Source organism: Solea senegalensis, linkage group LG14 (genome assembly GCF_019176455.1).
Source record: "Solea senegalensis isolate Sse05_10M linkage group LG14, IFAPA_SoseM_1, whole genome shotgun sequence".
NCBI lineage: Eukaryota > Metazoa > Chordata > Actinopteri > Pleuronectiformes > Soleidae > Solea > Solea senegalensis.
In genome coordinates this window covers 10,815,743-10,843,735 of record NC_058034.1, presented here as the reverse complement: position 1 = coordinate 10,843,735, position 27,993 = coordinate 10,815,743, and the positions used below count along the sequence as shown (strand labels likewise).

At 41.3% G+C, this 27,993-nt stretch overlaps 1 protein-coding gene across 4 annotated transcripts; it reads right to left on the bottom strand.

Annotated features, from left to right (window-relative positions):
- Positions 1-68: 68 nt before the first annotated feature.
- Positions 69-27,993, bottom strand: rxrgb (retinoid X receptor, gamma b). Of its 4 annotated transcripts, XM_044043996.1 has the most exons (12): positions 27,855-27,992; positions 25,530-25,636; positions 20,150-20,302; positions 10,253-10,488; positions 6,231-6,375; positions 5,719-5,898; positions 5,307-5,467; positions 4,131-4,260; positions 3,579-3,711; positions 2,781-2,872; positions 1,402-1,507; positions 69-602 (listed from the first exon to the last, which is right to left on the bottom strand). In XM_044043996.1, exons 3-12 carry the CDS (start codon positions 20,214-20,216, stop codon positions 455-457), a joined length of 1,398 nt encoding a protein of 465 aa, XP_043899931.1. In that variant the 5' UTR covers positions 20,217-20,302; positions 25,530-25,636; positions 27,855-27,992; the 3' UTR covers positions 69-454. The 4 variants fall into 4 exon arrangements, with proteins under 4 accessions (XP_043899931.1, XP_043899929.1, XP_043899933.1 ...); XM_044043994.1 differs by lacking the exon at positions 25,530-25,636 and having other exon boundaries at positions 27,855-27,993; XM_044043998.1 differs by lacking the exons at positions 20,150-20,302; positions 25,530-25,636.

Here is a 27,993-nt window from a genome sequence, read left to right as displayed (position 1 = left end):
ACCAATTCATGTATTGGATTTGGACAGAGGTGTGTGCTCTGCTTATATTAAAACAATATAAACACTGATTTTCGATACATTTTTAAATAACTTTATTATTTTTTGAATTCTCAAATGTGTATTAAGAAATGCAGGAATGGTTTCCCGTTTTATTCAATTCCTCATTGAACAAAATATTATTCCTCAAAACTGCATTGGGCATCTTTTCAATGAACACCTGAAATTATGCATTTATAAAATAAATCTGTGTATTATAATTCATTTTCTGAACGGCGGACTCAGTCCATCTCACCCTCCCCACAGCATCAAAATACATTTTTAAATCCTTAATTACAATGTTTTGCTTGGTACAAAATATGCAGTTTTACAGATTAAATCAAGTCTTTTTTTTCCATTCTATCTTCATTTTGCTCACAATGTGGGAGTATATACAGAGGGACAGGGGGAACTGGTGTCATGTGATCTGATGAGGGGCCTCCAGCATCTCCATAAGGAAGGTGTCGATGGGCGTGTCCCCGATCAGCTTGAAGAAGAACAGATGCTCCAGGCACTTGAGGCCGATGGAGCGCAGGGCCGGCAGGCGGAGCAGCAGTTTAGCAAACCTGGGCACGGAGGAAAATAATCTTCAGATACAGTGAGAGATCAATTCGTTTTGCAAATATAAATTCAGGTTATCATTGTGTTGATCATAACACATCCATCTATCCTCCACAGGAGGGTCGCGGTGGTGCTGTGCCAATCCCAGCTGACATAGGGTGATAGTCGGGGTGCATCGCAGACAAACAACCATTCAACCACTCATGCTTACTCTACAAATTCTACTGAGCTTTTTCTTTAGTTTAAACAATGCTTCTTTGCACTTCCCATTTTTGTAGTAAAAGGGAGCGTGGGTGAGGCTTTGAATTTGGGGAAAATGATCTACCTCTAGTAAAATTGCTTATTTATAGAACCATCAATTGTAATCCTACATCTCCTCCTTTTCTCTCCTGCTTCTTCTTCCAGCATGTAATCAGCTCACCTGCGGCGGGAGCACACCTGCTTCCTATCTACTCATCAGCTCAGCCTTAATATTTCCTGTCCCTGCAGCAGTCAACTCTGTGGTAACGGCATGGCTCTCCTAAAAACATTGTTTACACTAGCGTCTACTCGCTGCTTGTTGTTTTGCCTTTCACTAATTCCTGTCCTCTCTTGTGCGCATGCTGCCATTGACGCTTATCCTCCCCGCTGTTTGGAGCCTCACGTTTGATAACCCTTTTTAATTGTAAACTGTGAAAACTGCCACGTCTCGTCGCACGCCTGCTCTTGGGTCCTAAACTGATTCTTAACAATTAACCAAGCAATTGAATCAGAGCATTTTTTCAATTTCTATTGATCCATCATTCAATGTCATGTATTTCCTACCTGCCAGGCTGGTCTGGGTATTTCTGTTTTGTATACGACTCAAGTGAAGCATAGACTTTTTCCCTCAGTCCCTCGACCTCTGGTGGGTTTGAAAGACCTTTTGCATCTGAAAAGAAACAACAAACAAACACAAAGATACTTGTCAAATGTGCATGTTGAGTAAAATTAAATTGAATGTTCAAAAGGCCAAAAACATCCTTGATGTGTCCTTGATGAAGGGGCCACTCAAATGTAAGTATTAGTCTCGGAGTCCCAGTGATCATTTATTTCATTCATTCAAATTTGAAAGGCTTTCTTAAGGTTACAAAAAAAGAAATAAAGATTTGAGAGGTCCCAGCAACCTTAACCAGTTCATCTTTCAGTCCAAGTGAATGTTTGTGCCAAATTTAAAAGGATTCCTTGAAAATGTTCTTGAGACATTTAATCCACAAGGATTGGATCAACAACCTGAGCACATGATGCCTCCAGTTATTAAAAATTAAACATTAGGTAATAGTTTTCAGTTTTGTCGAGTGCTGGGTGGTGTGACCAAAAAAACGATATCACTGCATTTTTCAAAATTTCAATGGTTTCACTGAATGCAACAGTTTTTATGCATGAGCATGAATGAGAGAACGAGAGAGAGTGTGTGTGTGTGTGTGTCCGCTCGTATTGAGCCAGCGACAGGACACAGAGTTAGTGGCGCACGCTCCTTTTTTCATGCGGTGTATGGAAAATATCTCATATATTTCAAAAAATAAATACCAGTTTTCAGTAAGAACCAGTATACCAGCCAGCACTACGTTTGTCTTAGTAATCGTCCTCATGTCCTGATAGCCAACAATAAACAAAGCTGTCTGGGGAAAAAAAGAAAATATCTTGTAGCCCTCACAATAATAATATAAATATCCCATAGATGTAATGATCCTTTTGAATAATAAAAAAAAACAAGGCCTGTCATTTAGTTTGGACCCAATGGATTTATGCTGGCATACCTACTGTATCTACTAACTGACTACCTGTGCAGTTCACTAGGATAATGTGTTTTCTCACAGATTATTCATACAGGGGGTAGGTAGCTTCCAGAAGTTGTAATGGAGTTTGTGTTTGTATGTTATGAGGGCAGAGATTTGATGAGAGAAAAGACAGGTGGGAGTGTGATGCATCGATTACAGTGTCCATCAATTACTGAAGTCCATTTTATTCTTTATTCTTTGATGGCTATACCGACATGAACAGGATTTTCACTTAACAATCACTCCAATGAATCACTGCATTGTGAATAACAACACAAAATCTCACTCTATACCTAAGTAGTTCAAAATTCAGACAAATGGCATGCCCTGCTTATTTTGTGTTTTGTATTTTATCACACAAAGGAGACAGATGAGTAAACTGACCTGGGTTGAAGAGGACGATGGCTCGAAGGCAACCGAGCTCTGTCTTGTCCATCTGCATGTCTTTCATTTTGGATACCAACTCTGTTAGGACCCTGCAGGACATCAGGAGTATAACATGAGAGTCACAGGATGAACTGAAAATCAGTGGCCTGTGATCTCAAACTGATCCAAATGATTTTATAATCTGTTTGCTGAAGCCACTGACTCAACAGTGTGTGTGTGAAAAAACTTTTAACCATTAGAAAGGAAATTATATGGTGACCATAATCAATAATTACAGTATTATTGCACCAAGCAGCACTGATTGGTGCAATAATGCTGTGAAGCTACCACAGATCAGACAATGTCAGCTGAGTAGGCAGTCTCTGATGTCTCTAATGCTATTCGGATGTGGACACATCGCAATCAAAATACTTTATTAATTAAATAACACTCACGAATAGAATATAAGGAACGTGATTAAGAAAAATGCAACAAGAGAAAGTACTGTATATTGAATCTATGTACAGAAAAAATAGTTAAAATGAAATCAAACAAGAATATTTTATAAAATGTAAACATGCTGTCAAACCAACAATGTTTATAAGAACATAGTTTTTCACAGTAGCAGCAGAGAGAGAAGTGTTGAATTGTTATACATCCTCAAAACACCTGGTGGTTCTTCATGAACATTCCCATCTCATCAGGACCCTTTTAAACCTACTTAAACGTACTTAAACCTGGATGTGATTGGATCACTGAGGACGAATGTTAATACCAGGTCTGAACAGGTTCATCATGGTCTTATCTGCTACCTACCTATCAAAGATGGAGCCTACTCCAGCACTGTGGGCGCTGCTTCTGTGGACATGTAGGCCTGTTGCCAATAGGATGCCATCTTTAACAGTGACTGAGCGATGCGAGAATGAGGCAATGAGCAGCTCGTTCCAGCCTGGATACAAAACAGAAACATCCGTGACAACTCCATCTTTCTGTCTAACCTCTATCATGTCTGAATACATTTTCAGAGGATTTGTTTCTTGAACGTAAGATCAGTCCTAATAGGTTTGCTGTGTCACTTTTCGAATGTCTCACTCAGGTCTGTGTAGAACGTCTCTCACCAGCAGAGGTCGCCCCTGGTGCAACCACACACTACACTGTCAGGACTTGGAAAAAAGTGCAGTTATATTTGGTTTGGTAATGTGTGATGTGCTCTGATTCAAATATTTGCTTTACTATCGTACAGCACTTTGGTCCACTATGTTGTTTCTAATGCACTATATAAATAAATTGGATGAATACCTGCTGGGTCATAGAGAGGTTTGATCTCTGCAAGAGATAAATACTAACACGTGTGCTTGTCGAGGCTACCTGCTCGTAGTAGAATAACCTGATCGTCGAGGGGGAGTTCGGAGAAGTGCGGGATCCTTTTTGCCCACTCCACCAAAGTGAAGAGCTGCTTGTCTGCTGCTTGGCAGATATTGGTGACCGGGTCGTTGGTCTAGAGGGGAACATGAAGATAAAATGTTAAAGCAATACAGTCGACAGCTTCGTTGGTGAACTCCTTCACTGACGTGTGAACTCTGCTGTCCGCAGTGAGCGTGAACACATACAGCTGTGGATATTTTTAGATGCTTCGCAAAACAACAAATTACCCAAAAGTCTTGTGAAAGTTCACTGGAAGTCACTGTCAAAAATGATTGCAAAGTTGACTGACCGCTCGCACGGTGTCACCAGAGAACAATAACATGAGCTTTGTGCAGTAGGATATGTGACGCAGGGTTGTACGTGAGACTGTCGAGATGGAGCTAATTAAATCTTAAGTTTTACAAATGGCAAATAACACAGAAAAACACTGACAATAGCTTGACCGAATGAAGTTACTGAGTCTCCATTCTGTCCCAAGATTCAACTTAACTTCTAATCATTTGAATCCTGAATCTCGCTATGACTATTTTATTTTCACTTAGTCTGATTGTGTTCTGGGGTACCACAGGTGCCATAGTGCTTTGTACCGTTGGGGCACTGTATGGGGATATCTGGTTCAAAAGCCAATTAGAGACTGTAGAGCCATGTTTCCATCATGGTACAATTTGGTTTGGTACAGCACGGTACTGTTTGGAAGAGTAAAGTCCTCGGTCGGCCTTGCGACCTCCTCACCTCATCAACATTAACTCCTACCAACTACCAAGTGAAACTCCTTTTCACTTGGTAGACGGGTCGTGCGCTGTGCGACATCGAACATGACACAACAGACAATAACACAACGGACAACAGAGGACATCCAGCAGCTCGTTTGTGGCTGTTGTGTCAAGCTTTGTATGAGATAAACACCGGTCGCAAGGGAGTGGCGCTTTTCTGTTGCCCAATCAGCTGACTGTCGTGGGTCTAGCTCCACCCATACCGTACTGTACCATAACACTAGTACCCCAAAGGAAGGGTGACGAAAAAAGGAAAGGTTAGGGCCGGATAATTTTGTTCTATTCCTAATGGGAATTCAAAAAATACATTGTGAACGTGAGCATGATCAGGGTCTGTGATTCTTACAGAGTTTCCCGGGCTGCCTTCGCTGTATGTCTCTGTTTTGGGCTCCACGGCGAGTTCAGCATCCAGGATCTTGTCCACAGGCATGTCCTCGTTGAAACTGCTGGTAGATTCCACCTCATTCTCCCCTCGCTCCCTGCCACGCTGCCTCTCTTCCTGCACCGCTGCATGTACACATACACACAAACAATCAACTTCTGGAATCGTTTTCGTTGGCATCATAATATCACTGACATCACATGCGCTATCCCACAATTACAAAAGTCAGTTGTGCAGTAAATGCTGGACACACATTCTCATGGTTGCACCGAGAAATTGAAATATATTCCTTCAGTCTTTTTTGATCCACGTGCATTTGTACGGTTTTGGATGGTTTTCTGGGTTTGAAAAACAACATTAACTATCATGGACCCACCTTCTCTCTTCATGCCCATGGCCAGGCACTTCTGGTAGCGGCAGTACTGACAGCGATTCCGCTGGCGTTTGTCGATGAGGCATTCCTTGCTGTCTCGACACGTGTAAGTGAGATCTTTCCGGACAGTCCTTTTGAAAAAGCCCTTGCATCCCTCACAGCTGTACACACCATAGTGCTTTCCTGTGGAAACAAAGAGCACCGTATCAGTTCTGCTACGAGCCAGCGATAGACCTCACTGCACTTGTAGTGTCTGACCCTCTTCTGGACACAGGTTGGAATCAGAGTTGTAAGCATGTTGCCATAAAGTACACAGTAAAAAAAAAAACCCATTCATAACTCAGTAACAGCACTATAATTTAAAATAAAAGAACCATAAACATATGCAGATAATCCTGACAAACAGTCTGACTAATCACCTTGAAATCAACTTGTTATCTTTCCGCCAATCAAGCAATGTTTGCGGGGAGTGGGAGTGCAAATTCCTCTCCTCCATCCTCACCCTCTAACATTACCTGAGGAGCGGTCCCCACAAATGGCGCAGATGTGTTTTGACATTCCCCCGGGGCTTGTACTCTGGTAGTTGATGTTTCCCATGTTCTGTAGCCCTGGTGGAGGCTTGATGTCCTCCGAGCTGCTAACACTGTTCATAGAGTTCATCTGAGGATGACAGGAAGACAAAACGGAGACAGAGACAAAGAGTGGGGAAGCAGAAGGGAAACAAGCGTGAGCAGACTGAGGCAGGTCTTATGATACTCTCTCTCTCTTCCTCTATTTTCTCAGTTTGTCTTCCGCTCACCCATATAATTATTTTCTCCCCACCCACACACTTTATTGAGAATATGTCGCAGAGTGCGATCACATGCTCACATTGTGGGAGGAGCAGAGCCTTCTGTCTGAGGCCTGTCATACTGGTTTTTTAATGTTTGTTGTCAAGGAAAGGTTGAAGTCACGTGTGCAGAAAATGCAATTCTCAGACTCAACAACCAGAGGGCGCCCCTGTGTAGGTTATTGAAGAACATTTAAAAATGAATTGTTAGAAGACAAACTTCTGATCAACACAGAATTCATTTTATCAGACAAATGCTGCATTTAGGAACATTCAAAGCTTCTTATAATTACATGCAGGTTCAAAAAGACAGTATATGGTCTCATGTCATCTCAAGAGACAGCGAGGTGTGAGCAACCTACTGAGATATGTATAAGTGAGGCTACATCCGTACAAGTGTGTTTTCATTTAAAATATTTTTTAAGATAAAAGCTATTGAAGTGTGCACCACCAGCCTTTTTGTTTTTGTGTCAGATTCTGTAATAATTGAAAGTTGGTCTTATATATTAGTCTTGTCTTCAATAAACCTGGCTTAATAGACAGATATTTGTTGACATGAGATAGTAGGACAAACACACGTTTTACCAAAAAAGTAAGGATTGGAAGATAAATATGGATTGTTGCATTGTGCCAGCAGTTGGGCATCTCTGGGAAAACAAAAATAGAGCAAAGGAGGCAGAAATGAGCACATTCACCCGATTCTTAAGTTCCTCTTAGCTTCCTCTTCAGCGACAAAGCCGATAAAAAACTGCATGCATTGCATGTCATTGTCATTTGACCCAGGAGTGAATGCTTCTTAAAAACCACATTCAAACCTAGGATTATTTTTTTTCATTTGACCAGTGGAAATGGGGTTTCATAGAGTAGGCTACTGATAATGAGACACAGTGATGGTGAAAATTCAGCGCAATTATTTCTGTTTGGATACAGATGGCTAGATGATTTATTTATTTATTTATTTATTTTAGATAATAGTAAGTTTTCCTTTAACATTTAAGCGTTAACCAGTTTCGCCGCGTGTCATCAGCGTCCACAGAAGGCTAGGCAACAAGTCTGGCTTCAACACATCGTTTTTCCTCTTACCTTCTTCAAGCCCATTGACCGTTTGCTGCTGATGACAGCCAGCAAGGAAGCGTGCACATGCCGCACACTCATGTTTGTTTATTTGTACATGTGCAGACACCTGCACTCCAGCTGGAAACAACAACACTGACCTACATACTGTAAGGCCCCCTCCTGTCTTATATATTTGATGCAGCTTGACAGACGTAAAGGACAGTTACATCAGGCTGTTCTTATCACTTATTTACAAAGTGCACTTTCTTATGACTGTCCTCTGATGACACAAGACACTCTACGTATGTGACCTTACAACAGAGGAGAGTATGCAAGATTTCTTTTATTTCCTTCTCTTTCTTTCAGTTTTTCCAGAGAACACTATTTCTCTCCACTGCCACTGGCCTCTTCAGCTGTATTTGCCCCAAAGGCAGATGGTCACACTTAAATGAGCATTCAGCCCCCCCGTGCATTCACTCATCAGTGAGTCAATAGCTCACAGTTATTCCTCCTCAGCGCACTCTTCCACAGTTTTCACAAATAATTAATTTTACCCATGTATGACTTGAAGAGAAATACACCTTTTTTGGTGCATTCAGACGCACTAGCCATTACAGACAGATGACACATTGGTGCCAAAATGGCTACAAGCACTGTATATAGATTATTGATGTTTCATACATTCTTTATACAACACATGGTATGAAGACCGTACTGCATCCTACATGTAAGGTTTACTGGGGCTTTAATGGGCCAGACGTGCACATAATCCACTTCTCTGTGACCTTGTGTTTCTCAAAGCTACAGACCATAATTCATAATTGCAATCAAAAAAAACAACAACATAAACTTCATAAACACACACAGAAGCTGAGTGAAGGAAAGTACTGTGAGGTCAGCTTTGTTGATACTGACCACATCATGCCTGAATCACATGCAGAAAAAAACACCTAATGTTGATGAGGTGAGTGAATGCCAATCAGCGATCCGAACACAACTGAACCGATTGCTCACTTAATCAATTTGGTGATCAGTGCAGGGCTAGTTTAACTACATATCATTGGGTTTTAGACTGAAGTATTTGAATATATAATCAATTGAAATAGAATCGAATTATTTTAAGATATTAATTAAGATATGTGAATTATTTCCTATTAAATGCAGCAGTAAAATAGTCATATTTCAGGTTGAAAATTGCAATACTAGTTAATGTTTGATTTTGTCACATGACATAAATATAACTGCAATATCCAAAACTGCACTGTGCACCATCAGGTTGGTTGTTTTAGCAATGCAATAATGACACTACATTGTAATTATTTCTCAATCACCTTCACTGGAACGCATACAGAAAATATGGGAAACATGTATGCAGCATTAAAATAACAAATTTAGCTGGAAAAAAAAACTGCTTCTACAGTTTAAATTGGCAAGCATTTAGTGTGACCGATCCTTACACTTGAACAATAAGTCATTGACAGCTTATTAATATACAAGACCAACTTTCAGTCACATCATTCCAACCCAAATACCAATGATCATAGAATTTGACAGACAGAAAACTAAAAAGTGGCGCCCTAAGACATATGAACAGTACTGTACAAGCCTAATCGTGAATCGGCTTGCAGCCCATGACTCCTTATGAACTCCAGCTCACCCATAAAAACAGTATGAGACGGTACATGACGGTAGTTTGATCAGTGGCAACTAGTAAGCTGCGAAAAGATGGTCACACCACACAATTGAATTAGCCCTGACTGTCCCTAAAGGCACAGATCCATATTGTAATTGAAGCAATGCACAGTATATTACTGTCCTGCAGCAGTGGCCTCAATCCAAGCACAGTGTGTGTGTGTGTTTATGTGTGCATTTCTGTAGTTGATTCAAAAATACAACTTAAAGAAAGTATTTCCATTAAGTCTCGTGTGCCAGCGAGCAAAAAGAACAGGCTGAGGGTGTTGCTGTTTATTATTTATGTAATCTGAAAAATGCACCCCCACACATGAAGGAACTGAGTAATAATCAACAGAGACTAATCAACAACTTGGCACGATGAAAGAAACTAAGGCAAACAGAGTCAAGTAAAATAAATGAAAAATGTCTAGAACGCAGAAGCAATTGAGGCTTCTTTCTTTTTCTGTTTTTTTCCTCTGTGTCTATATATACATTAAAGGGCTAAATATTTGGATTTTGCCAGCAGCACGGAACTCAAGCAATGACCTTTTGGGAGAGAAGTGTAAAGGTCAGTAAAAGGAGAGAAGATAGTGAGAAACACCACTGCTGTATGCCAGCTAAACACATTGGATAGGGTTAACCTTCAACATCGTATCCACTGTCAGGGATTTCAAGAACGACAGGCACACAATCAATCAAAGAACATGATAGTTTTGTGAAGATCACTTTGCCAAAACTATGATAAACAACTGTTGCTGAGAGTGCAACGATAGAGGAAAGGCCCTGTGTATTTTTAAAAAGATCCACCATATTTCAGTGAGTAAGCACCAAATATCATACATTGATCACAAACTGAAAAACGTTCTTGTTTTTAAGTACAAACATTATTAACATATGAGGACAGTAAGTTTATGTCTCATTAAGAAAGAAGTCAACGTCCACTGCTCATTATCATCAAAACACCGACACATTTCTCACCTGTGGACTGCCGAGTGGTCCAAAGTTCATGTTGGGCGTGGATGGCAGTGATACAGAGGGTGAACCCAAAGATGATGTAATAACAGGGTAAGGTGAGGCCAGGCCGTTCATCTGTGAGCCCATGGTGGACATGGGGGACGGCAGGTGCCTGGAAGTGCTGATGACCGATGGGTGTCCCACCATGCCGCCCATGGGAGGCGGGTGGGTGTGGGCCGCGCTCATTGGCCCTGTTGAGTCTGGAGGAAAACAAAAGGTGTGTGATATGAAAGTGTCATGTTTGTCATGTGCACCAGAGCAAACAAATGCACTGCAATACAACAAACCCTGTGACTGTACGGGTTATACTGACTCTCACACAGGTCTTTAGGCTGCGTTGCAATGGTTTATATGTGTTTATAACTACATTCATACACACATATTATTAAAAAACACTCCTCTACTGTGACACCATTGAAGCTAGCATAGCTGGTGAGTGTGTTCATTTTCAGGGTACACTTTGGTCTTAAGACATTTGGAAACAAAGACACAGACTAAACCCGAAGACCAAAATAGGTCCTGTTATGGTCCAACCAGTCACAACATATCCTTTCTCTGATTCGCCACACTCTAACCATGTGACACTTCTCTGGAAGAAAATAAGAAGAATCCGCCTCAATTACCAGTAGTAAATGTAATATGAATGAGCTTTGCATGCCTTTACGTTCCACCTCATCATCTATGCAACCAACTAAACAACAAACTGCAGGGAGGACAATCCGCTTCCTGTTTACACTGTCATATGATGTGTGTTCTCAGGCGTGTTGGTATGGACAGAGACCATTTCTACGAGGGAGACATTTGGACAGAGATTACTTTGCTTTTGAAAAGCAGTTGTAAAGATTTTAAAGATCACTTTATCATGATAATAAAAACAATGTTTGTAGCAATGAAATAAGTCCTTCCATGCTCCTTCAGTGAGTGTAGCAGAGGCAAATTACAAGTATGAAACATACGATATACAGAAACAAATGGCAAATAGATGTCTACATAAAATGACAAGTTTTAGTTACTGCTGGCTGACGGTGCAATATGAATACATGACATCAGCGTGGCGTGAATATGGCTCTACAGAGTGCCCACCTGATTTTGCCGCAGAGTGCCACTGCTGACTTTGCTTTGCAGTGATGCAAACTGACAGGCTGGCATTTACGGAGATGACCTACTTTGAAAAGCTGTCAGTCAACTGACGAGCAGGATGCGGAGTATAATTTCATGCGTGTGCGGTAGCTGTGAGGACGTTCATTCACAATCAACAAATATCAACAAATACTGACATGTGCTACATGTAAGGACCAACATCTTGTGCACACAGACATCCCGTGTAAAAACACCAGAGGCTGTTTGTCACATGTTGTCGCATGCACTGGTGGAGACAAACGCAAAAAAACACAACTTGTTTGGAAGGGATGCGTAGATTATTTTGAATTATCGATTTTCATGATTTTCATGATTAATCGAACACTTGTTTGGACCGTAAAATGTCAGAAAGTGTTGAAAAATGTTCATCGTTGAACTGTAAATGACAGATGTTCTCAAATAATTAATTTTTCATAATTTCTTTGTTTTATGGAGCAAAGAAACCAGAAAAGAGTCACATTTATGACGCTGATAAATCAGAGAGCTACACAGTTATACACAGTTATAGCCCAATTTTGAATGCGAGGTCATGGCGTCCACTTTTATTGATTTGCAGCACACTGTGCATCTGATGGTACATCTGATTGTCCTTGGGATCTTTGTCTTTGCCAGGCTTTGTAATTTTCTTTGGTGTGTAAGAGATTTGAAATTTGCATTTCCCAGGCATCACGTCATTTGTTCCCTCTTGCTTAACGTTGCTTGATCATTGTTCTGCATGGAATCTCACGGCAACAGTGGAGAGAGACAGTGTGCAGTCCCCACAACACCGCTAGTAATTAGGACTCGACGTAAGCCTAGTCTACGTACATCATCAATGCAGGGCGCGTGAAACAGTGGGTGGTGTGACAACAAACAAGGGAGACATTTACCTTTAATATCAACTTCACTTCTTTCTTGCACAAAATTCAAGCACTTTCATTAACCCATGTCTATTTCAGGTGATTTTCAAAAAGGCCTTGAGCCACCATCCCTCACCCATCTACACACAAACACACTTCACTGTGTGATACTAGGCCCGTTGCCACAATGTTCTAAGTTAAATGTCACATTCCACAGTTTTGTTCATGTTTGTGTTTTAAGATGGCGGGTGGCATGATACCCTGACACACAAAGAACAGCCCCTGTGTTTGTGTACAGGATAAAAACACAGTTTTCCTCCAATTTTCCCTTCAGCTGATAATTTATTGTAAGGTGTTCTCTAGCATATAGGCTAAACTACAGCATGGGATTAATGACTGGGCTGTGCAATTTAAGAATATGTATTTATGGATGGCTTGCTGTCTTTTGTTTGATACCGATATTACGACCCTTCAATATCGATATCAGTCCAATACAGTTTTTATATCTTTTAAACTACTTAACTGTGAACAACACATTTTGGGCTGAAGCTCCTATTCTGGTCCCATAAAAAAAAGAAAGAAACATCATGACCCAATTAAAATGCTGTTGCTGCTTTTTATTTACATTTTTACAGTCTACGCTAAGTGAAGCATGGTGATTTTTTAGGGGTTTGGGATCATATCAGATTTCAGTGACCTTGACCTTTAGGGTAATATTTCTAACTTTGCACAAAGGTAACATAAACCAACATGAAGGTGAGTGAGTGTGACAGAGGTAATCTCAACCAGCCAAGGCAAAACAAGACGATCAAAGCTAAAAGAGGGGCGACTTCTGTCTCATAGAGTTTTCTGTCAGGAAAAGTCTGACCAGACAAGTTTTATTAAGTATTATTTGCAAATCAAGCAGCAGAACTTTCTCCACAACCAAACTTTTCCACACATGGCACAAGTAGACTCATGTTGTAAGAGGCTGTTATCGAAAGCACAACATATGGCAAACTAACACAAAGATGGATGCCGCCCACATGCAGGTAAACTAGTAACTATAAAGTTATCTGCATATGAATGACCTGGGATATGAGCAATCTCACAGCTCTGGTCTCACTTTATTTGGAAAATTGGAAATGAAACACCCCCAAAGATAATTGTGAGGCAATCAAATCCCCCTGTAAACTATCATTTTCTATTTTCTCTTAGCAATAAATGACTGTGAAACTTTTTTCCGAAAAAAGCAAAGAGAAGTTTTTCTTGCTCTTTGGGTGTAGCTGTCATCTCAGGTGTACACACCACGTTTATATTCTGCTGTAAATAATGGCTTGTGTTCACCAACAGTGTTTCCGCCAGTCAACTTGCTTAATTCTTTGGAAGACTTTTGAAAGTATTGCTCTGACACTTCACCTCTGGCAGTGACTAAGCACACAGCAGTCTCTTCCCCAGTGGATATGAGAAGTATGAATGCTATTTAAAGCAAACGGAAAGTATGAGTAATGCAAGAAAGTTGCTTTAAGATGTCAAGCATTTGTAAAACAGAAGAAGAACGTCACATTGTCTGCCTGGATGTAGCACTTCTTGTGCATTAAGGCGCTCTCTCAAGCACACAGCTGGCCATTCAGTCTCTCTCTGTATGCCAAGGAGCAGATGTTGTGCAACTTCCTGTTTAGCAGTGAGACTATAGCCTCCACCCCCTTTCTCATTCGCCCACTCTCTCCAGCCCTCCAGGAGTGATCCCGGGCAGGCAAATATGTATCGGGGGCCTCCCTCTCACTCTCTCCCACAAAGCTGGCTTGATACAAGCGATACATTGCAAAACCAAACACTTTCAAAACAGGCTCCGTTGTGTTCTATGGCCTGTAATGCAATAAAACTTAAGATTTGAATTGACTCTACATGTAACTGTCTCAGTAAGTGCACTGACTCCTCTCTTTATGTGCACAGCAAATTGTCTTTGTGGCTAATGCGATCTATTGGATTGCAGAATGGGAGATCAGAACTCCAGCTAACAAAGAGCCAACATGCTCTCACAATCAATGTGGTCAAACAAGTATCCAGACATTAAATAAATGAGGGCCATATTTTACTCTATGGACCCATCAAAGGCAGATTGGATGTTAGAGATACAACTACTCTTCAGTAGAGGTCAATTAACTATCACGTATCCTAGGGGGCCTTTTAGGATCGTTCATCCATTTTGTTTTCATTATTTTTTCATGACTTAATTCGTTTTTTGTGGCTTTTGTAATATTAAAAGCAGCAAAAATTAAAATGTATTGTGTTGATGATCAGAGTGTATCGATTTTAAAAAAAGTGGCCCTAACTGTTCGAAACTCAGACTCAAACTTCAGTTAAACCTGAACTCAATTCGCAACTTGTTCCCCAAACTGTTTTTAATATACCAATAACATCAATGTTCTCAATCTGAGTTTGCGTGTGTGTGTGTGTGTGTGTGTGTGTTTAAGGAGGCAAACATGTTCAGCAGAGGAAGCACACATTGGCCCAGAGCAGCTCAAAAAAGCCTGTCCTTAAATGACCCAATGGAGTATTCCATCTCCATTCTATGTAAATAACCTCTACACAGAGGCTTCTGGAATGTACAGCCCTATCACATGTTCACGCAGCAGAGAAAGGTTCATTACTAAAGCGGTGGGGTTTGTTCTGTGGAAAATCATTCATCATAACAAATCTCTCTGAATTCACACCGGCTTAGCTCCCCGGCTTTCCCGTCAGTCTCTGTCGAAGAGCATCTGTTTGAGAGCAAACAAACTGACAGAGCAGTGAAGGACACCTTTGACCACTGGCGTCACAAATCAAAGGTTGTCTATTGCCAAACGTCTGAACCAAGTTTAAAAGTCCTTTCAGCAGCAGCCGACAGTTACAGTGATCAGAAATGACACGTCAGTGTAAGTGATGTACTGCCTAATGTCTTTATAACACCAAAAGATAAAGTTTGTAATCATCCAAATGTTCTTATTTCACTACAATAAATGCCATAATTATGCTGACAGAAATTAAAAAAAAACAGTGAAAACATAGATAATTGATTGATTGTCTAAATAATGTATTATTCAAGAGTGCAAACGGTTCTGCATATTTTCATATTATAAAAGGAGTCTTTTTTTTAAAAGTTTCACTGTGAATCAAACATTTTGGAGTTCTGAACTTAGTGGTTCAACAAAACTTGGAAATTAAAATCAGATTAATTGATAATGGAAAAACGCTAAATGCTTCAGAAAGAGAACTTGACACTGCACTCACATGTGCGTTGCTGTAACTAACAATTATTTTCATAATCAATTCATCTGTCGATTACTTTCTGATTTAATCAAGTACTTGTCCGGTCCATAAAATGTCACAAAATCAGTGTTTCCAAAACAGTGAAATGATGACGTTCTCAAATGCCTTGTTTTGTCCACGTTTCAAAGATTTCTTTGTTATAAGGAGCAAATAAACCAGAAAATGTTCACGTTTAAGAAGTGGAAAACTCAGAGAACTTGTTTTAATTATTAAAAAACAAACAAACACTGAAACCGATCGATTAATCGTTGCAGCCCTACATGCATGTCACTTAAATGCTTGACAGTGGGCAAATCTGAGGCTTGGTGCTGGAGGTACAGTAGCTTTTGGAAGTTAACAGAGCAATGTCTGTCATAGATAACTCCATAGCAAGGGTTGCTAACATTGCTGAGGTGATGGTGATGTAATGTCCACCATTGTTGGGTGCACTTTGCCCGTGAAAAAACATCTGCAACTGGGACAACTTTGTCCGAGAGCTCCATTTGAGCCGTGCAGTGTCTGATTGGCAGATGCAGTGGCGTCTGAGTTATATTTGCATAGCATGTTTTGGTTGGCCAACGCTCAGGCTGCATTTTTACTATTTTTGCCATGTGCAACACAAGCAAAGTGAAGCAGTGTACCCACAATGCAGTTCAACCATGTTTGACGCTGCTCTATTCAAAGCGAATGAGAAGAATTTCGGAAGGCGCCTCCCCCTCCAAGGTTACAACATCTCATCAATCAGCTGCTGACAAAAAACAAAACCACACATGTATGGCACTTCCCTCATTGTTAATTGCTGGACTAATAACTGGATGGACTGGATGGTGATTCAATAAGCCAATAACGAATAATATCTCGGTCTGAAGAGCAGAGCATCAGTGGGAGTCTATAGTGGTGTTGTTGGGACGAGGCAGTCATGGTTAAGTGACAGGAGTGGGAGCAGCAGATCCTGTGCACCAAAACAAGCCTCAGTACCAATAAGATTAGCAACCATTAAGAAGGATCCTCCGTGTGTACGGTGATATGTCTGATACCCTTTGAGAGTATAATTGATACATCTTTGAGGCCTTTTCTGTCATAAACACTGACCTTGTCAGGACCAGTAGTCCTCATGGGGACCAAAATCTGGTCCGAATTAGGCAGAGCCTCATTTCTGAGGTCTGAAGTTTGGGGCAAATATTTGAATTGTGGTTAGGTTCAGGTGAGGGTTAAGTTTAGAGATACCTCTTTGTCCGAATGGGTTAGAATCAATGCAGTGACCTAAGAAGAATAGCTATAATACCTATGCAAACCTGTGTGTGTGTGTGTGTGTGACACAGCTGCATGTTTGTATATGTGCTATAACCAAATGACACAGAGCAGAATGCATCCTAAAGTAATCAGTCGGACAGCCTGTGGCGCTCATTAGATACAACACACATGTCATTAAGAGATCTCTTCACTCAAATCCAGCTCTGGTCCTGGCTGCAAACTCTGTCACACACACAATCACACATAAAGTCCTCATGTTTCACATTAGAAAGAACAACATGCATTTTCCATGCACGCAGGCATAAAATCACAACCCTTTAAACATTCATTTCATTGCTAAATGAGGTTGATGTCTGATCAGTTGTGTCAGTAAATCCTCTTATCCCTGGGTAAGTATCTGCAGCTCAGCAGGCCAGCTGTCAAGAAGGCGGGAGGCGAGGAGGGGGGGACGGAGCCAGATTGGAAAGAAGGGAGCAAAGGACGGGTGGACGGGGGGAGGGCAATGTGGTGCTGGCAGGATGCCACTTCCCTCTCCAACGCTCACATGATCTGAACACCACACACACCTAATCTCTCCACCTGGCTGAGAACATTATCTCATCAATTGATATTTTTCTGCACAGCTTCAATTCAGAGATAAAAGGAGAAAAATGGAACGATCCTCTGTGGTTCTCTATTCTATCATGTGTGGCGTTAATGCAAATGTGCAAACCTTGAAATTCAAACCTGATGGACTAGTACATCTGTATAATTTCTCTCTAGATGAAAAAAGGTTTTTCCATGAATTCATACGGCTGTGACAACACAAGCACTTCAGCCAGTGAGGTTCTCTGACCCTAATTTCTGCCCTGTAGTGAATCCAGCAGTGGTCTCCCACATACTGTCCCTGAAAAGAGACATTAGCCTTGCTTCCTTTCTATCTATCCCTGTTTTCGAGCTGTTGCTTAGAGACTAAAAGGAATTACCATTCAAACCAACCAACATGTAGTAGATAACATATTATATTTCTTATGTGCAGGCTGTTGCAGTAATGTCATGACACAGAACATTGCCACTCAAACAGATGTAGCGGGGGACCGGTAAGGAGGACGGCGCTAAAGATGTTCACTGATGAAAATAAAGCCTGAAACGAGAAGAGCTAGCACGGACAGAACAGGCTGGCAGAACAGGAACCATGCAATACTGGTAAACAAACAGAAGTGAACTGACAGGCTCAGTGCAAACCTGAGCAACCACTTTTGTGGCTCTGTGCAGCAATTTGTTCCTGGAAGTAGTAGCCTCTCTCACACAAACATCACACATGTATGCACACACCCCACACACACACGCACAAGCACGGTAAACCATTCGTCTCTTGCTGCTGGTGACGACGCGACCTCTGGACCTGAGACAAAATCCTAGAAAGACGCGGAAACTACCTTCAGAGCACCTGCTAACTTCAACTACACTCGTCTGGCACATGAATAAATAAGAAATAAGTAACAGACTTCCAGTGTCTGAACACATAACACACAAGTAATAGCTCACAGTGACATTTCACATAACTAACGTTTTCTGTGTTAGTGTCACGTATTAATTAGCACAAAATATTAAATGCATCTCAGGCTGATGGGAATTTGTTGAAAACGGAGCTAAAAAAAAAAAGGTAAAGTAAGTTAATTGTTCTACAGGGAACAAGCACAAATTTCAACAGCTAAGAATAGTTCATATGGTCCACTACAACATAAATATTTAGTTATACATTTTAACACCATAACACAACCAAAAAACTGTATGCTTATCGCAAATTAAAAATACATCGCACATCAAATCACAAATGCAGTGTGTCAAGAAAATAACAGTGATCAGACCTTGTGTTTGTTTGTGTGAGCTCACATCAACACTCCCCCCACACCTCTTTTAACAGAGGAGGGAGGAAAAGAAAAATAAGTCATCAGAGCGAGTGTCGATGGAGAGATGCAGGGTGACAGACAGCAGACACAAACACTGAGAGAGAGAGAGCGGGAGAGAGGGTGAGAGGGAGAGAGAGAGAGGGGAATGGAGCGGGCTAATAGCAAGTGACACGTGTTGAGAGATGAACAGATAGTGAAGGACAAGGCAACTGGAAGCTGGAAGCATTGAAGGACATGTATACTGACCACATCTGAAACCTAAAGAGAGTCTCCAGCACTTGATCGTAACATGCATCGGCAAAGCCTTCTAGAATCAGAATAGCCTTTATTGTCATTGTAGAAAATACCACGAAATTGAGTATGGTTCTTTGTACCTGATACAATCGATTTAGGGACGCACCGATGCCACTTTTTTCTGACTGAAACAAAACAAACAAAACTAAATTCTATTTGCCTCACTGGCGTCACTGAGATGAAAAGCAACATTAGATACTATTGCTGTTGTTTTAACATTTACATTTCCCGTCAAAAGTATTGGAAGAGTGAGGCCCTTTATTAAATGAATTATACTTAATATTACGTGTCAAAGCCTTTGCTGTGTGTCGTGTTGGTTCTTTCAGTGTTTTATTGAATTACTTCTGACCAGCCAGCAATTTGTGGCACTAGATGTGACTGTGCTTCTCTGGTTGGATAATTAAGAGGGAGGGAGCTAATGTTACTACTGTTCCATGCCTGGGTTTACCTATAGAGACGGGTGCTACTGAACTTCCACTCATTATTTTTAAGCGGTTATTCAGAAAAACCCGCCCCACTGATTCTAACCAGAGTTGAACTCCACATTTCACCGCCTGTCTTCTCGGTGCCAAATATCCCGCTTCTTCGCATTAGATAAGATAAGATAGTTTTAATTGTCACATACGCAATCATACACAGTACAATGTGCAGTGACATTTCTTGTTCCTGCTACCAAGAGAACAACTTAAAATTAAATGTAGTTAAATAAAAATGTTTTTGTGTCACAATGCGCTTACTGCTACACATCTACTCAGCTCGCTTGAAGTGGTATAGGTTGCAGGAGTAGTTATTTTATGAAAATAAGTATCGAGTGCAGAATTGGCCCCGATGCCCAATGCCGATCTCAGTATCGGTGCATCCCTAAGTCAATTACAATAATTAAGTGTTTTTAAAGCTAGCAACTACTTTCTAATCTACTGAAAGCCACTGAGACCATGAACATTTAGAATCCCCAGTTAAACAAAAACAAAAATCAAGAAAAGACTAGAGGCATAACTGTGGTGCATGTGTAAGTGCTTTTCGTGCTCACACTTCACAGAAATGGAGAAAATCACAGTGGTGCAAACATCTTCTGTTAAAAAAACATCCTGAGACGATTCTTATCTGTATTTCAGCAAAACACATATACACACAAACAGACACATGCATGCATCACAACCCTGGCTACTCACAGTGACTGTAACTTATCTCCCTCGCAGAGCTTCCTCCAGTTGCAGGTGATGATACAGGGTGCCACATGCCTTCAAATGCAAGTTTGGCCCTGGCAGGATGCCAGTTGCTGCTCAAGACCAGGATTCAGTCTCAATTGTTGGTTCAGTGACAAACTAGGAAAGAAAATGACACATACACTCTAAACATCGGCTACTTTCAGGGTTTGGACAGAACAGAAATGGAAGGGTCGTTGTGCATAAAAGGAGGGGGGCATCATTGAAGAGCAATGGAGGCGGAGTCCACCAGCACCAGTTATAGGATTACCCAGATTATCCTTCCACACAGATCAATCCCACAGGAACTGTTTGCTGCCTGACTGTTGTATAAATCAGATCTTCTACCACCACTCATCTAATCTAATCTCTCTCTCTTTCTCTCTCCCTCTCTCTTGCTCTCCCTGAGTGCTGTTAAAACTATCTGCACAGAGACACCTGTTGTAGTGGCAGAACAGGGTGACTGGCATGGATAGAGTAGTCATGGTGGAGGGGGGGGGGTCTCAGAACAGTACACCCACCCACAAGTTTCCAATTACTTACCTCTTAAAAGGGATCAGGATTGGAGAGCATGAGAAAACTGTGCTACAATGCTGTTGCTTCAGTCAACAACAATTATTATGAGTCAGAGACCTTTCTCAACTTCTCTGTTTTGTGATCCTTAGTCACAAAGTCTCAGTCTAATAAAAAAAAAGGAGTTATAAATGGGATGTGAGCGTTGAAAAGGGAAATGAAAGAAATGACCAGGGGCTAAAGAATTCACCTCAATCTCCTTCCCAGTGTTTGAAATCCACCTTCATGCCAAGAAACAGCTGTGCCAGCATGCAAGCTTAATTGTACTGTAGTGGCATGCAGAGTTGCCTGTGTGTGCATTGTAAGTGTATTTGTGTTCTTAACAAGAGCTATGGCATTCCAGGAAGTCAGGGATTGTCTTTCTCAATGCAAACACACAGTAAAGTGAACAACCAGATGCAAACATGGGCCAAAAATATAACTTAAAGGCAACATGGAACAATACATGACAAAACCCTCAGGGAATCTCAATAAACTGCAACAACACATGGATAAATTCGACATTTAAAACATTTTAAAAATCAGCCTGCAAACAGCGGTAGCTGAGGCTGTTTATATTCTTGGCCAAGGAAGTGTATCATATCATAACTACCAGAAAATAGCCCTAGCCAATAAATACAAAATTGGCACTGATTGAGGTCTGCAGCTGCTACATCTAATTTATCCTGCCCCTCCTATCAAGTGTTGACCATGCCTTGTCGTCTGTATACACAGTTTAATATTAACACCAACAGATAACGTTAAAAACTTGACACACCTCCCTGAGCAAGTGGCCACATACATATACTTTACCCACATGACTTTATTGGTGCACGCTTGTGCAGCACACCTGCATGCGGCAGGATCAAATGACTATACAGTGCTGGAGGGATAGCCAGCAGTAACCAGATCCCCTCGGTGACAGTAACCTGGCAAGTCACTCAGACTCAGACAGACGCTAGAAGAGGAGGAGACAGCCAAGAAGAGACACTTGCCTCTCTTTCAGACTTCACAAATCCCACTGGGAGAAGCAAAAATAATACGGTCCTTCTTAATTGCACCCTGTGTTATAATAGGGTGTTGTGACCCACATAAAAACTGTCACATTAATACTGTGAGCCATGATTAGCATTCATAGATGCATCATGAGCAGTGAAGATGTGAGAGGGTTATCGGTAACCCGGAATTAATCGTACACTCTGTTTAATGTACAATGGCTCCATCAGTGTCAGATACAAACACAGTTTATTGCCTCATTACACTTTCTCCTCTCCAGAAAAGTTTAGTTTTTTTGACAGTAGGAAGGATATAATCATGCCACATTCATGATTGGGTGGACATGTGTAAGCGAAGACAAGCAGCAACAAATGGGCAGAAACAGTGATGTGTGCATTGTCTTAATGGGTACAGGCCTGCATTTGTGGGTGTGAGATGGGTCCAGCACAATAAAATGGCCCTGTGGGCACTCAAGAATAACACATTATTCACGCCTCTCAATGCTGGCGTGAATTTTAATAAGCTCAATAATGTACTATGTTACCTGTAGCTGCCATTTGTACTACTGTGGAGTCATAAAACAACATTTTGCTGGTCAGTCACGGCAACTTTTAATGACCTACTTTTGAGTATAGGGCTGCTTTTTCCTTATTGATGAATTCATCGATTTATTGAAAGCACTTGGTCCCATTTTAGTAGAAAAATAACCCTCATGTGGTGTCTTTGAATTGAACTTTCTGGTCCAAAATTAAAACTGAGTAAAATGATAAATAGGTGATCTGTATTTATAAAGCACTGTTCCACTCTTGAAGACCTCTTAAAGCACTTTAACTCACAGTTTCGCTTTTCACACCCATTCACTTGTGCAATCATCCAGTGCAGCTCTATTTTCCATCACACATCGTTCTCACCCAGCCACACACCACCAGGAGCAATTCAAGGTTCAGGTCAGTACAGTAAAAGTAAAACTGAAGCGCTGTGTTAGTCATTCTGAAACCAGACTATTAAAATACATGCTAGTCCCACTGAAAATGAACAAAATTGAACACACCCAGATAATGTGATTTATATGTTCAGTTAGACTACGCGACGAGCAAAGCCGTTGTTTGTCGGTGTACTGAATCATTAGAGTCAGTTAAATTAAAAGATTAGTCCAGTACTTCCTGCAGCGCAGACTCAGGACGGGTTGTGATTCGGCTCACAATCGCCGACTTTTGGCAGTGCTGTCGCTAAATACACCAGACTCCTCTGTTACATATTGAGATTTTAGAAAAATCCTTGCTAAGTGTTGGAGATTAACGCACGTTTTCAAGTATTTTCCACTGATCTACAGTTTGCCAGAGCATGTACTAAAAAAAGGAGCAGGTACCGGGTATTATTGCTAATAATAAAAGCATAAAAAAACGAGTATAGTCGAGTCGAGCCTTGCTGTGCTAGCACTGTATAATGGAAAAGCACCATTAGAGTCTTGCGCGCACACACTGCAGTACACAGACTCAAGACGCCAGTGGTGAAATTGCCGATTAGAAGACGGCCAACCCATAAGTCCTGAGCTGCAGCTGGAACCAGAGAATATTTTTCTTGATAATTAAACAATTAAGTTAATTTTGTGTTTTTATCTTTTATCTCAGTACTCAAATACATTTTTCGGCAACCAATCGTGTATCCCATCAAAAATGTGCAGCAGTGACTGGTAACAATTAGCGTGTGTGTGTGTGTGTGTGCGCGCAGTTGCAAAATGTCTTATTTACTCTGTTTGTATTGTTGGCTTGACAAAAGTGGCTGTAAATGGAGCATGTCTTCAACTGTTTTGCCACACATTTGCCAAATTAATTAAAACCAAACACTGAACAGATTACGCTCATAAAATCAGAAATGTGTCACACATAAGTGCATGTTGAGTGCGGGTAAAATGAGACCTGTGTGTGGTCCATGTGTGAGAAGTATTTTGTTATTATTGCGTTATTAGCAAAGAAATAGCTTAAAACATCTAACAAGTGAACTCCAGCAGCAGCCGGTGGGCCTTTCAAGGTTCTCTGCATCATTAAAGATGGAATTAAATCAAGGCTTTTGACTTTCTTCACTAATGACTAATTAATGGAAATTAGCCCAGAGAAAAGCCTCCTTACGCTTTGTCTTTTCCCTCATCCTGTTCTCACAATTAGCACCTACTTACACACAATCAAGACAAGCAATCTTTTACTCTGCCACATTAATACACACACTCAATCGCAAGTGTGTGTATATTGTGTGCTAATGAGTGTGACAGCACTGAGGGATCGTAGGTATAGAATCCTTGAGCAAATACCTGCAGCGAGCCCAACCCTCTCTACCTGTGTGGTGATTTAACTCTGCAGGAGTGGGCGGTGGGTGGGGAATGCTCAGTACAGGGTTAGGCCATAAGAAAGCAGGTTCTAATACTCCTGGGACTTCACAGTTAAATTTGAACAGACACATTCTTTAAGTCACATGATATCGTGATCATATTTTTGCTGGTACACATATAGGACGTCGGAATGTTAGCAGCCACGCGTGTGTGCTGGGGATGTACTTAAATGTTCAAAACAGTACTGTACAGCGTTTGGGGGAAAAAATTTGCTCTTTTTTCTTTAATGAGAATGCCTGTCAGTGCCATAGACGTCATAGATCTTTGTCACGCAGTATAGTTACAGACCCTGCTGCTGAGAATGCAATTTGGAAATATTTTGGCTTCAAGGCAAATGCAAAGGGGGAACCCGAAAAACAGTGAAGCGCCGGTCTGCACGCGGTGCTTTGAAATGTGTCTCATCGCGGGTGGCAACACGTCAAACTTGGCAAAAACATTTGGAGGACAAGCATCCAGACCTGTTTGAGGACCAACAGGCGGTTAAATAAAAATAATAAAGCTAGTAAAGATAACTCTCTTGTTCTCACACAGAGCATTTTTTATTATTGGATTCTGAAATATTTACAACATGTCTACATATGTTATTTAAAAAAACTTTGTTTGTGGCATATCAACAAAATAAACCACATGAGTGTGTGTTACTAAACTTCATTAAACTTCAATGTGTTCTATTTTCTATGGTTTTGGAAGATTTTGTGTTAAAATAAAGAACAATAAGGACATTTTTGTAAAAATATGGAAAAGTACTGCAATTCACATTGGTGCCAGTGTCAAAACAGAAACTACTGTGTGCTTATTTTGATTACCCCATTACGACTTTTTCTGCTATGAACACCATTTTTTTCAGGACCAGCAATCCTCATAGAGACCAAAGTCTAATGAGGCTAATTAGGAACTGGTTACATTTGGGGCTAAGATTTGGTTAGGTTAGGGTTTCCCTGGTTAAGGTTAGTGAGGTCCTAGATAGATAGCTGTGCAAACCTTTGTGTGTGTGTGCGTGTTTGTATGGGAGGTGAATCATTGACCCCTCGCAAGTGATGAGAGTTCACATCAACTGAGGTTACCTCTTTGCCACCCCCCACCGCCCCGACCCATCTACCCCACACTTCCCCTTTATTTTTCTCCCTTCCCTCTCCTCCCGCCCACTTCATCCCTCTGACTTTTCTTGCCTCATCTTTGTGCTAAATAAGTTCTCACTGTAAAAACATGGTAAGGTGGTGTTCGTCAGGGTGTCTAGAATCACTTCTATTGGCAGAAAAACACACAATGCTGACTCCTTGACTCTACTCAGTGCCTGAGGCCGGCCTGCATCAGACCTGCTGAAACACAACATGTCTGGGAAAAAGTTGAGTGGATCACGAAACAACTCGCACATAATCGCCTCACTGTTTGTTTGACTTCACACTGACTCACCTCACACTCACAACAGATTCCAAAGGATGATCTCTTTCCCCATTAAAGAAATTGGTCTTGTTTACGGCCCTGTTTTCAAATCTGTTTTGGTCTGCAGGTCGTTGACTCTACAAAATATCATAAATAATAGTTGTGAGCCAACAAGCAGACAAAACAAGACTTGGACTGATCTTTCAGTGGTTACAGCTTTCAGACACAAACATTTCAGTGACTAACTGTAAAGATATGAACTGTCCTCATCCGAGGTTCAGCTAATACTGGTTTTACTGCCTTCACTTTCAGAAATGAAGCATTTATTCCTTTTATGTTAAAGGTGGAGATTATGAGCCAAAACACTTTTTGTCAAGTTCTGTTCATATCTCTTTACACACCACTTCTCATGAAAATCATGTTCTAATAAAGAGCTCTGGCTTTGTAACTGAAAAACAAACAAAGCCAACTACTCAAAAAGTGGGTTTGGAAGTTGCTGAACTGGAAATGGTGTTTTCCATGGGAACAGCTCTGTGAATGGATACATGGCAAAACTATACATACGAACCATGACCCATTTACCTTCAGCTATGGCAGGAAAGTGTGGCTATAACACACACAGAATGCATGAACGTGAGGGATGAAGCTTCTGAAGTAGCACAGAAAGGAGAGATGTATTTGTTTTGATGTCGAGTTCAAACATCAACAGTCATTCCCCCGACCTTGCTTAGCCCACCTTTAACTATTTTCATACTTAAAATGACAAACATCCAAAGTTTAACCAAAGCCACTGGCCTCTGTGGGCAGGAAAAGCTGCACCAGGATCACTGTCAGACCGTAATGAGACAACAAATCTCCCCACTGAAACCAAGAGTGGTGACATTCTTTGACTAAGGCAATGTTTACGACACTGTACAGGCATCAATCTCAACCAAAGTTTAGTGCAAAAGGGGCAAGTGTGCCAAAAAAAGTCTCAATTCACTTTTTATGGCAGTTTTGTGTGTTTGCAATACAGAGAAAAAAACGTACGGATTACGAGCAGAAGGAGAAGATGGCTGATCAGAATGGGATCAATAGAAGATAAAACTACACTGCTGCGATACTTTTCTAATCTGCACAAATCCTGGGATCCCTCTACTGCTTGATGAAAAAAAGTCAAGAAAGACTGTGTAGCCCAGGGGGGGGACTGCTCTGTCCACTGTGGGCTTCCCTCTACATGTTCTCATCCAGATGTCTCTTCACATTTCCCCTGGGATCCACATTCGCTATGGAAATGATTTTCAGACCCTCCAAATGGAGCCAACATCTCTGTGATAACATAAAGGGGGGCAGCGCAATTTTGTTTTCAAAGCTTAAAGGTTTATTGTACTTGTGTCCACGTCATGGCGCACAATTATCTTTAATTTCTCCCTACAAAGGACAAAGGTTTGAAGGCACATGCCATATTTCTCCTGCACTGGTTTGATAGTGAGAGTGTTTTGCAGAGAGAGAAAAAAACATCACATGGCATATGATGCATATAGTGTAGTGAGTGACTCACTGAGGCTCGAAAAAGCCTCCTGGAGTCTAATCTGATAAAAGATGTAGCAATCAAACACACACAAACATGGACGACTGTGCATGTCCTCCACATGTTGCAAACTCCACAGTCGAGACAGAGCCGCCCCATTTTCCTGTCTCTGTGGATTTTAGGTTGACACACACACACTCAAAAAAAAAAATCCTGATAAAAGCCATCAGCTGGGTCAAGGGCAACGTCGCCGAGCGAGAGCAGAGTTCAGCTTCACAGAGCAAAATCACATCAAGCTGTCATTCAGCTGAATATAGCCACAGCGAGAACCAGGGCGCGCCTCGCACTTCACTCCTGTTCGCCACAACAAGTTTGTAATGGAAATGCTCCGCTCCTGAACGCTGTTACATGCCTCTCCTCTCCTGATCCAACGACCATCCCAGACCAATATATTCTCTTTCTGTCTCAAACAGTTTAGCGAGAGTCGTGCGACAAGCGCCATAAATTACATAAGCGCAATTAAAGTGCCAACCTCTGACCTTGCCTGACCGGCGCAACCACGGTCACCTGACTTTTGCATTGACCGCGGCTTGCGGTTTAGTTGGCAAAAAAAAACAAAAAAAACAACAACAATGACTACTAATGAGGAGAACAGCGCAACAACCGGACTCGCGGACGGTGAAAGTTCGCGTCGTTAAAGTCGGCGGACGCTTTCGCGCACGGCTCGCTCAGTGAAGAGAAGACGCCATGAAACAAACGCACCCCCCACTAAGTCAGAACAAAATGCAGCAGCTTGGTCGCCGCAGTCACACGCGGCTCTAAACAGACTGTTGAGTTGTACTTACTGAGGTGTAAATACGGATCATTACTGTCCATACTGTGCAAGTTGCTGCGTCGATTTCCTACAGTCGGTGTTGCTCCGCATCCCAGCGCATTCCTCTCGCAGCCCGACTGAACTCTGCAAGGCGGCTCTACACGGGGGCC